The 15,898-nt window shown below is 32.7% G+C and overlaps 1 protein-coding gene across 33 annotated transcripts in view; it reads right to left on the reverse strand.

Annotated features, from left to right (window-relative positions):
* The window catches only part of ADGRL3 (adhesion G protein-coupled receptor L3), a gene marked incomplete at both ends in the record, with an annotated part of 572,210 nt that overhangs the window by 470,869 nt on the left and 85,443 nt on the right, over positions 1-15,898 (reverse strand). For 28 of the 33 annotated variants that reach the window (XM_082653308.1, XM_082653318.1, XM_082653323.1 and 25 more), the window contains one exon: positions 7,624-7,837. In XM_082653308.1, the coding sequence (XP_082509434.1) occupies positions 7,624-7,837 (214 nt within the window). Of the gene's footprint in view, positions 1-7,623; positions 7,838-15,898 lie in introns of those variants that run through there. The other 5 variants (XM_082653327.1, XM_082653334.1, XM_082653333.1 and 2 more) reach the window with 2 other exon arrangements.

A 15,898-nucleotide genomic window follows, 5' to 3' on the forward strand; every position in this document is an offset into this window, starting at 1 on the left:
CAAACTTATGGTTACAAAGGGGAAAGGGGGGATAAATTAGGAGTATGGGATTAACAGATACAACCTACTCTACATAAAACAGATGAGTAACAAGGATTTACTGTATAACACAGGGAACAATATTCGATATAATAACTTATAGTAGAAAAATAATTGGAAAAATATATATATATATATATAACTGAATCACTTTGCTGTACACCTAAAACTAACACAATATTGTAAATCAACTACACTCAAAGTTAAAAAAAGAGAAAAAAAAGTATTCTTAGCGTCTTAGAAGAAGAAAAAAGAGCACAGTAAAAAAATCACAGGCCTTGTGCCCAAAGAGAGCAGGTATGTTTGCACCATACAGTAAGTTAAGTAATTTCAGGTAAATTTCTTAACTCTGTGTAACTTAGCCTTCTCATCAGTAAAACGAAAACTGAAAGGCAGAGTACTTCAAAAGCCACTGCCCCAATATCCTCAGCAATCTTTAAAATCATTGTAATGATAGAGAAACTGAGGTATTCATTCTAAATATCTGCTACATATCACTGTAAATTATTTTCCTCCAGAGTCCAGTGACATCCCATTAATCAGTGACAGAATTTATGTTCATAATCTGTTTAGTTCTTTTCTATTTGGATTTAAGCTATACTCAAGATAATTGCTTCGGTGTTTTTATCCTATATTCTCTAATTTTCAGAAACTACTTATGTTTCTTCTCTTGGTAATATCTTCTAACACTTTACACAAGATGTCAAGTTCTACATAGTGACCACAGAGTAAAAAATTTCTAAAAAGCTAGAGGTGGGGAAACGATTATGATTGTCATTTACTATGAATGAAAAAAAAGTGATTCTTATGTTTTATAAATCTATGAGAAACAGGGCAAATTCCAGGTAAATCTATCATTGTCATTCTACCTGTATTTCTAGGTCCTTTCTAGGTTTATTTTGTTTAGTTTGTTTGCCAATGCATTTACTAATGGCTACAAGCATTGGAATAACCATTAACACTGCTAAATTAAAAAGAACTCAGAAAATTTAAAGAGTGCCTGGAAACAAAGAGTGCCCAAAACTTCTTAAACTCTGTCTTTACAAGGTTGACTCTTTTTAAAAAAGAAAATTGACATCAACAATACATTAAATTGAAAAATATTTTTCCCAGTATACATACTTATAAATTTACTTCTTCCAACATATTTGTGTTTAGAATAATATCATGGCAGGGCTCTCCCTCCCCTCCTACAAAATCATACAGTTAACCTGTGCAGTACTTTTTATTTAAAAATTAGCTATTCTAAGTTTCTATTGTTTTAATCATTTTATTTTTAATTTAAGGAGGTTTTCATAATTTTATGAGAATTATGAGTGTCTGAACAGAAAATTATGTTAGTAATTTTCAGGCAATGAGTCTAATTCTCATTTGATTCTGTATTAGCAGAATATATATATAATATATATATAACATGCAGATATTCTTCCCTTCAAAAATAATTCACTCATAGAAAATGTCTAGATGATTTTAAAGCAAATAGAATGACTATTACGCAATGTAAAAACAATGAAAACAAAACACAAATCACTAATTTTCAGCCAATAAGTAGAAATGAAAAAATAGTTGTGTTTGATGAATCATCGATTTTCCTAAGTTTTTGTGTCATGACCTTTTTAACTCTCAAAATAATTAAGATTCTCAAAGACTATCAGTTTATATGAGTTATAGCTATCAATATTTATCATATTAGAAATTAAAATAACTGACATATTTTTAAAAGTACACTGTTGCTGCTACCTTGATCCCTGCTAAGATGCCCACAGTTACCTACCATTGCTTTTGCACCATCAGTGCCTATGTCAAATACAATCAAAATGGCAAATTTTATGTCAGAATTTTTATGAAAATAGTTTGGACCCTGTGGAATCCCAAGAAAGGACTCAGGGATTCCACGTTTCCATGAACAGTGCTTAGAAAATGGCTGCACAAAGGGTTAATACTCCCCAAGACCTGTAAGAGACAGCCAACACAACTCCCTTTAACTTTTATCCTAAGCTATCCTGAAATACTTGAATCATTTACTAACTTTCTGAATTTCAAACTACACATACCTAACATATAATTTCATTCAAAATTAAGTTAATATTAGTAAAGATTACTAGGAAGCATTTTAGTAGAATATTATCAAATATGTATTCTCAGAATCAAAATGGGACAAAATATTAGAGAAGAGATAAATGCTTTCCAGATAGAAACTTTCCAGTTTCTTCATATTCTCTACATTTGGGCTTTGGGAATGGGAGTTTTCTTCCTTCCTTCCTTCATTTCCTTCCCTCCTTTTTTCCCTTCTGTTTCTAGGCCTATCTGTTCTTTTGTTCATTTTACTGCATTAGAATATGGATTCAATGGAAAAGTCCCTGATATGCGGGATTGTTTTTGATCTGTTATAATTCATAAGAGAAATACAAGACATGATGTAATGAATCTGTCAAGGAAGCAAAGGAGAATACTCAAATTGAAAAACTCATGTCTACATACACAGTTATTGCAGAACATGTATTCAGCAATGTACATACAAAAACTGCCACTGGCGTTTCTTCTTCTACTGCTATTGAAAGAGTTCTTAACTTCACCAGGATTAAACACAACAAAAACAAAGGCCTTTTTGTATACTGTAAAATCCCCTGAAGTGATACTGATATAAACTGAAACACAACTTTTCCAGAAAGGTGAGAAACAATTCTCCCTCCCTGCCTCTTTTTCTTTTTTTTTTTCCGCATGTTCTTGATGTGACTATGACATGTGAAAATATAATATTGCTAAAATGGTGCCGGAAGATTAAAAGTAAAACTTAAATCACTCAATTAATCAGAAAAAAATTACTACTACTTTATACATTTAACATCTCTCCTTGATAGAAAATTCTAAAGAGGGTACTTCTTAAATGTGTAGATTCATGATCTTTGATTCTAACATAATTCAAAAGGCAAGCAACATATTTATGTCCATGCCTCCAGGAATAACTGCTAGTATTTCTTTGATAATGTCCCCATTGAAACACCCACTAAATCTAACTTGACTTCAAATATTCAGGTTTTAGCTTAAAAAAGTAATGCATGAAGGATGGACACAAAGACAGAAAATAGACTAGTCATTGCATGGGGTGGAGAAGAAGACGGGAATTAACAACAATGGGTGTGAAGAATCTTACTGTGGTGATGTAAATGATCTAAAACTGACTTATGGTGATGATTGTATCACTTGGTAAATTTACTAAAAAAAAAAAAAATCATTGTACACTCAAAATGTGTGAATTTGATATATAAAAATGCTTCAATAAAGTTATATTTAAAACTGAATACACTGAATGAAAGAAGCTAGACACCAAAAAGCATATACTATATGAATCCATTTATTTAAATTACAAAATGAGCAAAATAATTTAAGATGATAGAAGTCCCAATAGCAGCAATTCTTGGTTGAGGGGAGGATGGCTGATATAAAGCACAAGGTGTGGTGTCTGAGCTACCCTTAACGTTCTGTCTTTACTTAGTTGTTGTTAGATAAGCTTGGTTTGTGAAAATTCACTGAGTTGTACACTTATCATGTGTGCAATTTTCAGTATATATATTATACCTCAATAAATCACTGTACTTCATATACATATATACATGCTTGTTCAAAATTCCTTTTCAACTAAAAAAATATGGGCAACTTTATGCAGAATAAGGCTGTTATGCCACATGTTTAAAATATTTGTTATAAAAAGCTGGCATGAAGATATCATTACATATGATATTCAAACTTCCCACATTTAGATGGAATCTATGTCCAATTTTAAGAAGGACTCCATTCGGAGCTTTTAATGACAAGGGAATAGCATCCAGGCTAGTTTATCATCGAATTGTCAAGGTGTACTGGGTCTATAGGGATGGATGATGGTGGAGGGCTGGCTTCAGGCATGTTTGGAAGAGGGCCTAGAGAGAGTAAGCTGTGCACAGCAGACACCAATAAGCTTGTGAAGCCATGACAGAAAAGGATGGGTGAAGGGTTACTGAAGAGAAGCTGTTTCCCACGATCTTTTTTGGCATTCATCCACTTATATATCTAATATCACTTTGGTCTCTTCCGGTTCCACTAACGCTGCAATCCTTCAAGGGACGAGCCTAACACTTTCTCTTCAGTGAATACTCCCTAATATCATCTAGGTAAAAGAGTATTCCTTCTTGTTTTGAACTCTTCAATGAATGTAACTGAGATAAAAATAAATTACTGAACAAATGATATAGCTATTTGTTTTTTATTGGCCAAAAAACTACAGTTTTGTGGACAGGAACTATGCCAGACTTATTTAACCACCAAACTGCAGAGTAATTGTCATAGTGAACGGCATATCATGGACTTTCAGGTATTGGTGGAATTAGTAAATGCAAGTTTTATCAACCAGACTTCAATAAAAAAGATTGAAGAGAAAAAAATGCAAGTATTTCCATTAATAGCTGAAGAAAACATAAACACCTCAGCTGCATTAAAAATGTAAAATTTCTGTAGTTATCTGTAGTCATTTTCACATTTATATTCAAAAGCTATATGTACTATCTTTTTAAACTTTTAAGTATATAAAGTAAAAAGAAACAAAAATGACTCAGAAAATAAAGATAAGAAAGTTTTTAAATGGCATGACAAAATTGGACGGTGTATTTCTAAATTTATACATATATTTGATTTGATTTGAAATATATACATATTTGGTTTGATTTGAAATATATACATATATATGCATATATTTGATTATTACATATGAAAAGTTAGTTTTAGGTAAGGTAACAGAAACTCTGCCCTCTAGAAGCCTACAGTTTACACAAGAAAACTGTCTAAAATATGATACTACACATTTATTGTTTGGATGCAAAAATGATGGATGTAGATGATAACAGGTGAGTGGCCTCAGAAGTTCTGAGAAGGATAAATAAATGTGTTCCAGTAGTATAATGAAAAAGTCTTCTGGTAGTATAATGCAAAAAGTAAAGCACAGAACACTCAGAGAAATCGGGGACAGAATGGCATGAGAACACACTTAGATTTGAGAACACCAGGCTCAATCTGAAAGGCAGCGAGGAAACTGACTTCTCTAGAGCAGATATCAGATTGTATAGTTCTACTGGGGAACAAAAATGTGGAAATCACATGTCATACCCTTTCTGATTCAAGTCCCCAATTTTTCACACCTAACTAACATGTTAGTATACAGTTTATTTATGCATTCATTCAATGTGTATTCAAACATCTGCATGAATAGAAGTCCCAATAGCCTGTGACATCTGTCTAATTTATGAGGCTGAAGTAAGTTAGGAAGCATTTTTAACAAGGTTATGCAAAGACACACAAATAAATTTTTGAGTTTAGTGATAATCCTCCCATGTAGAGACATGCTTAAAACTTTTAGGCTGATATAATATCTTTCTAGAAGTTCAAATGAAAGAAAACACAATAATCTAAAACACCTTTTGGAAAAGATTTTTTCTACTATTATTTTAATTCAAACACATTATTTAAACTGTTGACATCATAATATTATGTGCTCATATCATAATTAGTAATTATGAACATTATTTAACATGCTGTCATTGGCGTGACAGTGAGAGTTCATTATAAAGCAGCTTAAGTGGACGTGATCATCCCATATCTTGGTAGCTTACAAAATGGGACTAGATTTCTTCTCTCCATTTATTTTGGACAAGTGTAAATGTAGTACATTTAATGGTCTAAATACAAGCAAGAAACTTGCCTCCATGGAGAATCAACCACAGCTATTTTAACTGACAATTCTTAGTTGAGAACCCCCCAGGAAGGCTTCTACAAATGATTTACTCAGGGTGCTTAAAGCAATTTTACTCTGCCGATTTGTCACTTTACAGATGCATCCCATATAATTCAGTAGCTCCAGAGGATCCACTGTAACTATTTTTTGCAATAATTATAAGATTAAGGGCTTATTTTGGGAGCCATTAATAATATCAATGAAAGGATTAAGACAATTCTGGTGAAAATCATATAGAGATCAAAAAGCTAGTGAAGTTAATGCTTCTGCTACATTTTAAATGAAAACCTAATCACAGAAAAGCAGAAAATCCTCCTCAACCCACTTCCCGAATGGATTGTGAAGAATCCTGTGTTTGGTTTTCTGACTGAAACAAATAAAATAACAATTTAGTCATGGTGCCCATTCCATACTACTTATGGAATAACCACTACTGAAAGATGATTATAACACCTACAGGCAACAAAATGATTAGATTTCTTTTAGGCATAACATCAGAGAATTTAGCCATAGTTGGAGGTATGTCAATATATAACAACAAGAGACAACAAGAAGAACCAAATGCAACCAAACTTAAATCAAATGGAATCACTAATTTTAAAATCTTATTTCTCATTAACATTCACCTTAGCACGAGCCAGCATTTTAGAAACAGACAAATAAAAGCTCTCAGATTTGCCCAGAGACCACTATCCTTCAAGTATACCTCAGATGCTCTGATCATCAAAATCCTGGCATGTGATAATTTCTTTGAATAATTTATACGACAGAAATTTATAAAAATATTGACTATCAATGTAAATATCAGAATTTTAAGTATCAAGAAGGTTAAAAATAAGGCAGGCTTTCTTAAGTACAAGAAAGATAATCCTTAAAATCCACTGTCTTTGCTTTTATAATTCAATTCATTTTTACATGTGTTTGATCTCCCCCATATTTTAAGAAGTCCTTAAACAAAAGAAAGAGATGCCTAAATAGAAATCCTAATGAAAAACAAATTTACTAAGTAAATCATATATTGATTAAGTTTTTAAAAATTACTTTGTGAGCAAGTAGTCAGAAAGTATGAAGGCTTTTCGTAAATGAATGACTCTGTCACTGATTTCTGAGAAATCATAATAAGTGAACAAATATTTGAGATATATTTAATATTTAACTAATTTATCAAGAAATTTTAATATAAACTTTCTATAGTATAGATTCTAATTGACCAGTCTCTTTAGAATTGAAGATTTTTTTTACTTATCCAGTGATATTCTATGGTACTTTATACTATTTTACTATGGTAATATTTCAGATAGTTTAAATGTATTAAATAAATTAATTTATATACTAGATATCAAAGTAATATTTTTATTGTTTTCCAAGGCCAAATAATCATTACTCAATAGTCTTTATTATTTTTTGATTAATAGTTATAAAATTGCCTCTGAATTTAAATTTTACTCTTTTTCCCACACTAATGGAAATCAATGTTAGCAGTAAAATAATTTTTCTGTAATTTCTGGAGAAAATTACATAATTCTGTTTATGAAAACTGAAAAATAAATTTAGTTTCTCAACTAATGAACTCAGTTCTAGAGAATACAGAATAGAACACATGAAACAATAACTAATCTAATACATTCTAATATTTTCCAAATGCCATTTACAATTTCTAGCACTAGCATTTTAGTGATATGGGGAATAGTTTGATATTGAAAAAGTAGTTCAAAGTATCCTAAAGTACACAATTTTATGTGTACCTATGCTCAGTATGTCACACAGATGCATGTTGAGAGTTTATATTAAATGCACAAAGAATATTAGAAATATCATACCTTTGAGACATAATCTTATAGGCATCAGGCAGATAGCATCGTATATTCTCCATCTGAGCAGGGTCAGAGTCACAAATTTTGTCATCAGTCCTCCCATAGTTGGCACTTTCAATCATGATGACATCTGTTCCTGGACAGCGGAGTTCTATGGGGTAGCTCTCACAGGAGAGCTCTCTGCGGACCACAGCCATCGGAATTGGGGCACGGCTGAAAGCTACCAGGAGGAGGAAGAAAAATAAGTCATCATTGTTACATAGAAAGGAAAAGTACCCATTTCTGATATACTAATATAAAGGAATAAAGCAGTTGCAATTCATAATTTTAACTAAAAGTAGACTATCTCTCATGTCAGTAACGTGACAGAATTTTTAAAAATCTAGCTATAACAATTATTTCTTAGAAACCTTATCTCACAGGTATTTTTCTTATAAATGGAACAAGGCACTCTGGATTTTCTAAAACACTGGCTGGTATGTGAGGTAAAGACTATACAGAAATATCATGCAGTTTGTAAAACAAGATTCTCAGATTAACCTCAGGAATACTGTGTGTATTTGTTTTGTTTTTTAATAGAAACCATGAACAACAACAAAAAACGTACTGCTCTTGAGTTTATATATACTTATTTAAATAATCTATTTCAATTTTGAAACAGTTTCATTGTTTCAGGTAATAACATAATCAGTATATTTTTTGAGTTAATTATAGAAATAGTGAATGTTCTTTAAGAAAATAGAGATTTGTAAGGAGACAAATTAAATTTTCCTTCAGCTCCCTTCCCACACCGTCAAGAGGTAAGCAGTTAAAAATGTGGTGACTTTTCTATTAGAACTGTCTACAGAAAAAAAACAAACATTGTCTATTTCTTCCCATCCCTCTTTTAATTTTCTTAAGTAATTTTTAATCGGGTAGTGTCACACTACACACATTGTTTCATATCTTGATTTATTTTACTTATTAATTTAACAATATATGGTGGAAGTCTTTTCATTCCTATGTTGTATCCCTCATTTTTAATGGCTACATTACATATACATATAAAACATTATTTAATTGGTCTTATGTTAATGGACACTTAGAAATGATTGACATGTATACACTGATGTGTATAAAATGGATGACTACAAAGAACCTGCGTATAAAAAAATAAATAAAATAAAATTCAAAAAACAAGAAATGTCCCAGTGTTTTTGTGTCATAATACTACAAGAAGTATAAACTTACCTGTGTACCTTGGCTATAATATTTTAGAAAAAATATAACTATCCAAATATATTTTACAGTATATGTTAACAAATGAAATTGATGAAGGCATAAATATATTTGAAATTTGGCAAATATCAACAACTAGATGTCCAAAAATCTTAATAAAAATGTATACTTCCACCAGCAGTACTTTCCTCTTCAAAACTACACATTACCAATTCCTTTATATTTTGCCAATGTGATAGACAAAGAATGATATAACGTCCTTATTTGAATTTTCACCACTTTATTTATACAATGAAATATATTTCCATGTTTCTTGACCCTTCATCTTTTTTTTATTATACATTGTTATTGTAAAAGTTGTTTGGATAGAAGAAAATTGAAAAGTTGTCCTTTATACTTGTGGCAAATATGTTTTTCTAGTTTGTTGTTTGGTTTCATGTTTGCTGAATATATATATTTCATTTTTATACAGCAACCTGTCTATCTTTTCACATCAGATTTAACAGTTTCACAATCCAAGACTGTGAATATAATCAGTACATTATTGGAAAACAGTCAAATGTTTAATTGTAAAAACTCAACAAGTCTTCGTTTAAAAGCACATAATTGAAATTCTTAAATTCTTTACCAACCAGCTAGTAAGGTGATTTTCACATAAGAGAATTAATTATAGAGATAAATACATGATAGCTATAAATTTGCATTGATAGTTGATTAACTCACTAATGCTGGCACATACATAAAAATGTATTTAAATAAATACATTCACCTTTTCTTATGGCTTTTTTAGTAAGCATGAAATGTGGAAAGCAAAGAAGGGAGGAGAGAAGCAGGAAAGTGTAAAAAGAGTGGGAATAGGGAAAAAGAGATTTTATTACTATAAATATTTTCACTTGAAACTCTACAGAAAATATTGATTTGGTTTATGAAACCATACCTATTATTTCAAAATAGAAAATGACATTAGTTTTTATACCATTTCTATACCATTTTGGAAAAACTATACATGTACCAAAGACCACACGCATAACTTCCGAATAGGTCACTCAAGCTGCACTGCACAGTTAATTCCATTCTGGTTGTCATTCAACATCTTTCTTGTTTTGTCCTCAATCCCCCTCAAACACAGACAGACAGATACACACACGCAAACACACACACCTGAATCTAGCACATCCACAGCACTGATCAAAGAGAGTTAACACAAAGATTGGTGGTAATAATTATTTTTTTTAATTAATTTATTTTATTTTTGGCTGCATTGGGTCTTCGTTGCTGCAAGCGGGCTTTCTCTAGCTGTGGTGAGCGGGGACTACTCTTTGTTGTGGTGCACAGGCTTCTCATTGCGGTGGCTTCTCTTGTTGAAGGGCACGGGCTCTAAAGCGCAGGCTCAATAGTTGTGGCACACAGGCATAGTTGCTCCGCGGCATGTGGGATCTTCTCGGAGCAGGGCTCGAACCCATGTCCCCTGCATTGGCAGGCAGATTCTTAACCACTGCGCCACCAGGCAAGCCCGGTAACAATATTTTTAAAGTTTGTTCTTGAGTCAACATTTTGACAGGGTAGTCTCACGATAGACACTGAATTTCTGAAATGTGTGTTTCTATGGTTCCTAAAATATATGTATTTATCACTTAGAAATTAGATGGCTGTTTAAACATGAAGTCCTTTTTAACACTCAGATTCTATTTTAATGGAAAAAGATATTTTCATTACTGTATATAGCATTTTAAGCAATAAAATCATTGAACAATTAAAAATGTTCCAATTTGGGAATCCAGTTTCACATTTTCAATCAGTTTAAATAGAATAATAGATATTTTTTGCTTACTTTTTTAATAAAATGTTCTTGAAATCAGAATTTTTCAGAATGCTTTACAGTAAATTTTTGAGCATTTGCTGAGACAATTTTTTTCTTAACTTTGGTATAGCCATTTTTTAAAAATCAGATTGAAACTGCTTCCAAACATTGAGTTGATCTTGCTATATTTTGTTAACCTAACCTATTAAGTCATATTGTTAAAAAACAAGTTAATTTAACAAAGAAATAAAAATAAGCAAATAATAAAGTCAAAGCATTGTTTGACTAAGTGGACAATTTAGTTGATTAAACTCATCAGTCCATTTTGCTAAAACGCGTACACAGACATAGCTTTAATTTGGGTCTTAACTGTCAAAAACATGATTTAGAACCAGACAGTGGCAAAGTCAACTAAAATGTCGAGGGCAATGTATCTCGTTTGAGCCTATAAGGATTATTCAAAAGTTATAGATATGGAAATTTTTACAGGGTACTGGGGTTGATTTGTGGATGCTTTCTTCCATTTAACATATAATTGCATTAGTATCAGTAACTCAGTGATAAATTGCATTCCTGAATAATGAATGCTTTGTTTAAAGGAATGTATTACTGGAAACTATTCTATAACATATCTAATTAGCTATTTAAATTATTTTAATTACATTGCTAAATGCTTTAATCAGCAACTAAAGTCCAATGGAAAAATATGCTTAAGTTAAAAGATTTTTGTTGTTGTTTTGTCTTTCTTACCATTCAGTTACCATGCTAACAACGGAGAGACTTTGGTTACTAGAGAAAACAACTAAGACACGGAAAATGTCAACAATTCAATGCAAGTTAGCCAGTGAAATAATACGGGGAAAAAATGGCATATTCTTTTTTTTTTTCTTTTTGTTTTTTGGTACGCGGGCCTCTCACTGTTGTGGCCTCTCCCGTTGCGGAGCACAGGCTCCGGACGCGCAGGCTCAGCGGCCATGGCTCACGGGCCCAGCCGCTGCGCGGCACGTGGGATCTTCCCGGACCGGGGCACGAACCCACGTCCCCTGCATCGGCAGGCGGACTCTCAACCACTGCGCCACCAGGGAAGCCCAGATGGCATATTCTTGAGGTCCTTCTCATTTTCATACCATGAGTTAATTTGTGGTAACAAAGAACAGAGTGTCACCTATTAGGTGTGTAATAGACATTGGCTGAATAAATGGGAAAAGCTTCAGATGTGAAATCTGGTAGACTTCCGTTAAGATGCTGCACTTTGGAACTACCCACTGACCATGGGACTAAGAGGACGCAAATGAAACTAAGCTTCTCTGCTAAGGACGTCCAGAACCTCAGGAATTGCCCAAGTTCCATGCAGAACACAGCCCTAATTAAAAGTGCTCCTGACCAAGGATTAAACAACCAGAGAATTAGCTCTCGGTTCTTGCTCACTTGTTTCTGCACAAATCACTCTTTTTTTTTTTTTTTTTTTTTACATGAAATGTCTTTCCATTTATTTACATCTTCTTTCAGCAATGGTTTTGCTGTTTTCAGTGTACAAGTCTTTCACCTCCTTAATTAATTCCTAAGTATTTTATTCTTTTTGATGATATTGTAGGTGGAACTCTTTTCCTAATTTCCTCTTTGGATTGTTCATTATTAGAAATGCAACTGATTTCTGTGTTGATTCCATACTACTACATTGCTCAATTCGTCTATTGCTTCTAACAGGTTGTGTGTGTGTGTGTGTGTGTGTGTGTGTGTGGTGGGGGGAATCCTTAGGGTTTTCTACATATAAGATCATATCAGCTTCAAACAGATAATTTTACTCCTTCCTTTTCAGTTTGGATGGCTTTTCCTTTTCTCGCCTAGTTGCTCTAACTAGAACTTCCAATACTACATTGAATAGAACTGGCAAAAACAGTCATCCTTGTCTTCTTTTTTTAGCAGATAAGCTTTTAATCTTTCACAAATCACTCTTATTCTTCCTTTTCTGAGACCTCAGCCAATCTGTTGTTAAAGCTTCTTGTTTTTTGTTACTCTCTTCTTGGGCTTTCCTACTGCAATCCTGCTTGGTGACTTTTGACTCAAAATGCTTTAAATTCTTGGTGGATGTGGGTTATGATAACTAAAGATACCAGTCTAAAGATGGAGTGAGGGCGGGAGCAGGGTGCTAAAAGCTGATGACCAGAGTCAATTGATTCCTCCTGGACTCAAGGACAGGGGTCAGAGATTTGCTAGGATAACCCTAGGGCTTTACAGGGTAGCATTCAAAGAAGGGAGTGCTACTTGAGACATAGGATTTTAGGACAAAGGATATCAATAAGTAAAAGACTAAACACAGATTAAGAGGTAAGCAGCCAGTTAGTTGGTTGAGGGCATTAACCCAGTATAATTAATTAAGTTTTTAAACATGTTGAATTTAAGGTGTCAGGATAACACTCAGGAACGTTTAATTTTCATTAGGGTTCATGAGTCTAGAATGTATGAGTAGACTATAGTCTAAAACCATGGTAATAACAGTAAGTAGCTGAAGAGGATAGATGTAGAGGAGAATAAATGCAGAAGGTGGAGTATCAGTAGCCACTGAAGAAATGTAGAAGAGCGTACTACTTAGTTGATGATCATATACATAACATAGAGAAAAGCACTGTGTATCTATTTAAGGAAGATTTTCACTTAGATTTTCACTAAATGGACAATATGCCTGCCACTGCTACTTAGTTTTAGGACAGATGAATCAAGCACTTATATATATCTCTCCCTGGGCCAAGCCTTCAATGCACTGTTCAAATCTCGTTTTCCATGGATTGTTTTACATATTCAATGACCCACTCAAAAATAAATGGTGCAGTCTATTCTCTATTAGGCAGAAACTAAAATCTTCAGCCTGCCCTATGTGTCTGTTTGTTGTGATATTAAAAACTATTAGCAATACAGCTTATATTTTTATTTATTTTTCATTTCCTTACTTTTATACTTCGTTTACCCCAAATCCCATGTATTAAATAAAATTAAATTTACTAAGAAAAAATTTTAAGCATAGATAAGAAAATGCAAATTAAAAGGCTATTTTGCAGCGGTAAAGATAAAACAGTTGCTTTAAATGGGTAATGACAGAGAACATATTTGACCTATGTTTAGGGACAAAAAAAATTACATGATTTGATGATTGGTTGAACATGAAGGGTAAAAGTGAGGGTACAAGGATGACTACCAGGTTTCTGGCATAAGCAAGTGATTAGATTGTAGTGCCATGAACAAAATCTAGTAGGAAGTCGAATACAGGTCAGTGATTTAGAAGAGAGATCTTCATAAATTTGAGAATTGTAAGGTAGTACTCAAACCAAAGCAGTAGATAAGATAACCCATGGAGGGAGAAAGATTGTATTAAACATGTCCACGTGGCAGTTTTAAAATACGTTCATCATTCCTTGCTACTCCTCCATTTTTTTTCCCTTTCCTCTTGAATGTGGGCTTTACTTAGTGACTCACTTCTAATGGACACAGCCTGGTAGAAAGTGTGTGATTTCCAAGAGCAGTTCATTAACAAGACATTGCAGCTTTAACCTCTCTTGAATCACTCACTTTGTATAAAGCCGGTCACCAAATCTTGAGCACATTCAAGCAGCCCCAAGGAGAGGTCCAGAAAAGGAACTGAACACTATGCTGACAGCCAGAATGAACTTGCAAGGCCGGCAAGTGAGGCATCTTGGAGGCTGACGCTCCAGCCACAAGAAACCCTTCCTTTGGGTAACTACAACCCTATGAGAGACCTGGAGTCAGAACCAGCAAATTAAACTATTCCCAGATTCCTAACCTAAAAAAACCACAGAAGATAATAAACCTTTACTGTTTTAAGCCACTAAGTTTTGGGCTATATATTACTAATACAGTGCAGAATCAATTATGAAGGAATGTTTAAAGAGTGGACATTGAAACTGTTGGATGATACTGAAGAATTACCAAATCAATAAAAGAAAAATACTATGAATGACCCACACAGAGTCTAATATTACCACCCCTTTGCTTAAACATAGTTTGGGCTGTTAATTTAAAAAATATAACATTCCATATATATATAATTTATTATACACATATTTTATATTATGCATTATATATAATACATAAATAATCCAGGTTCAGCACTAAAAACAGATTACTAATAGGTGTTAAGTTTTTTTTCCCCCCCTGTATCCCAATGATCATAAGAAGGGGAAAAAAAGCCTCTTTTGAAAACTTTAAAATAAAAAGAAAATAGATCTGGTTCCTTATGAGAAAGAAGTAAATTAAACTATTTGTAGGTCAAGGCTAATGATTTTAAAGGTGTTTCTTAATTATAGAGAAGGACACTTACATATCTGGAAGTGGGTTACTGCCTATAATAAAGTATTGGCAATGCCTTTTAAAAATTCTTCATTACTTAAATGCTGCCAAAAAGCAAATATTCCCAATTTTAAGTTTCAGCAGAACCTATGACATAATTTTCTTAAATATAAGTATTTTCTCTGTGCTGTTTTACATGCCAACACACTTATCCAAATTTTAAAAAATGTGCTCTGAAAATCTAGTCTGAAATGTTTGGCAGCAAAAATAACACTGGAAATCCAGTGAAATATCAAACTATCATCTACTTTCTATAAAAGTACATCTACTACCAGTAAGCATCTAATATACTGAATTTCAAAAGTCTATTTCGACAAAGAATACATATAATTTAAATACTTTAGTATTTAATTAAGTGTAACACAGTGACAATTAAAATTGACACCATAAAGAAATAACCAAAGGCAATTATGTTCTGAGGTCAGAAAGAAAAGCATGAAATTTAGAATTTCTGAAATTACAGGGAAAAAATGTCCTAATGAGAGGAATGTCATAAAACAATTACTGTAAAGCTATCCTTCTGACTTATGGAGCTTCAGCACGAGGGTAACATTAATCATTCTTTTTGAGGATATATATACGAAATGGTGACCTTTAAGTGACATTATCCACATGGAGGGTGCCTAAAAAATGTAGCAAGTGTTTGAATAAATGAACTCATATCTACTTGTTATAAGTTTTCAACATTTAATAAAATTATACTCTACATTGTCTTCCAATTATATTCATGAGGGACAAAAATTTTTAAAACTGAGTCAAACTTCACATATCACTATTATCACAGCCTTTTCCTAAATGTCAAAAACACCAAACTGGCTGTTCGAAGTGTTCTTAAGAGTAAAATTATAATTTCAAGATAAACAAGAATCCAGTAAAAAGAATTATACAATTCAAAAGAAA

This window comes from Grampus griseus, assembly GCF_964374135.1.
Source record: "Grampus griseus genome assembly, chromosome: 4".
Taxonomy (NCBI): Eukaryota; Metazoa; Chordata; class Mammalia; order Artiodactyla; family Delphinidae; genus Grampus; species Grampus griseus.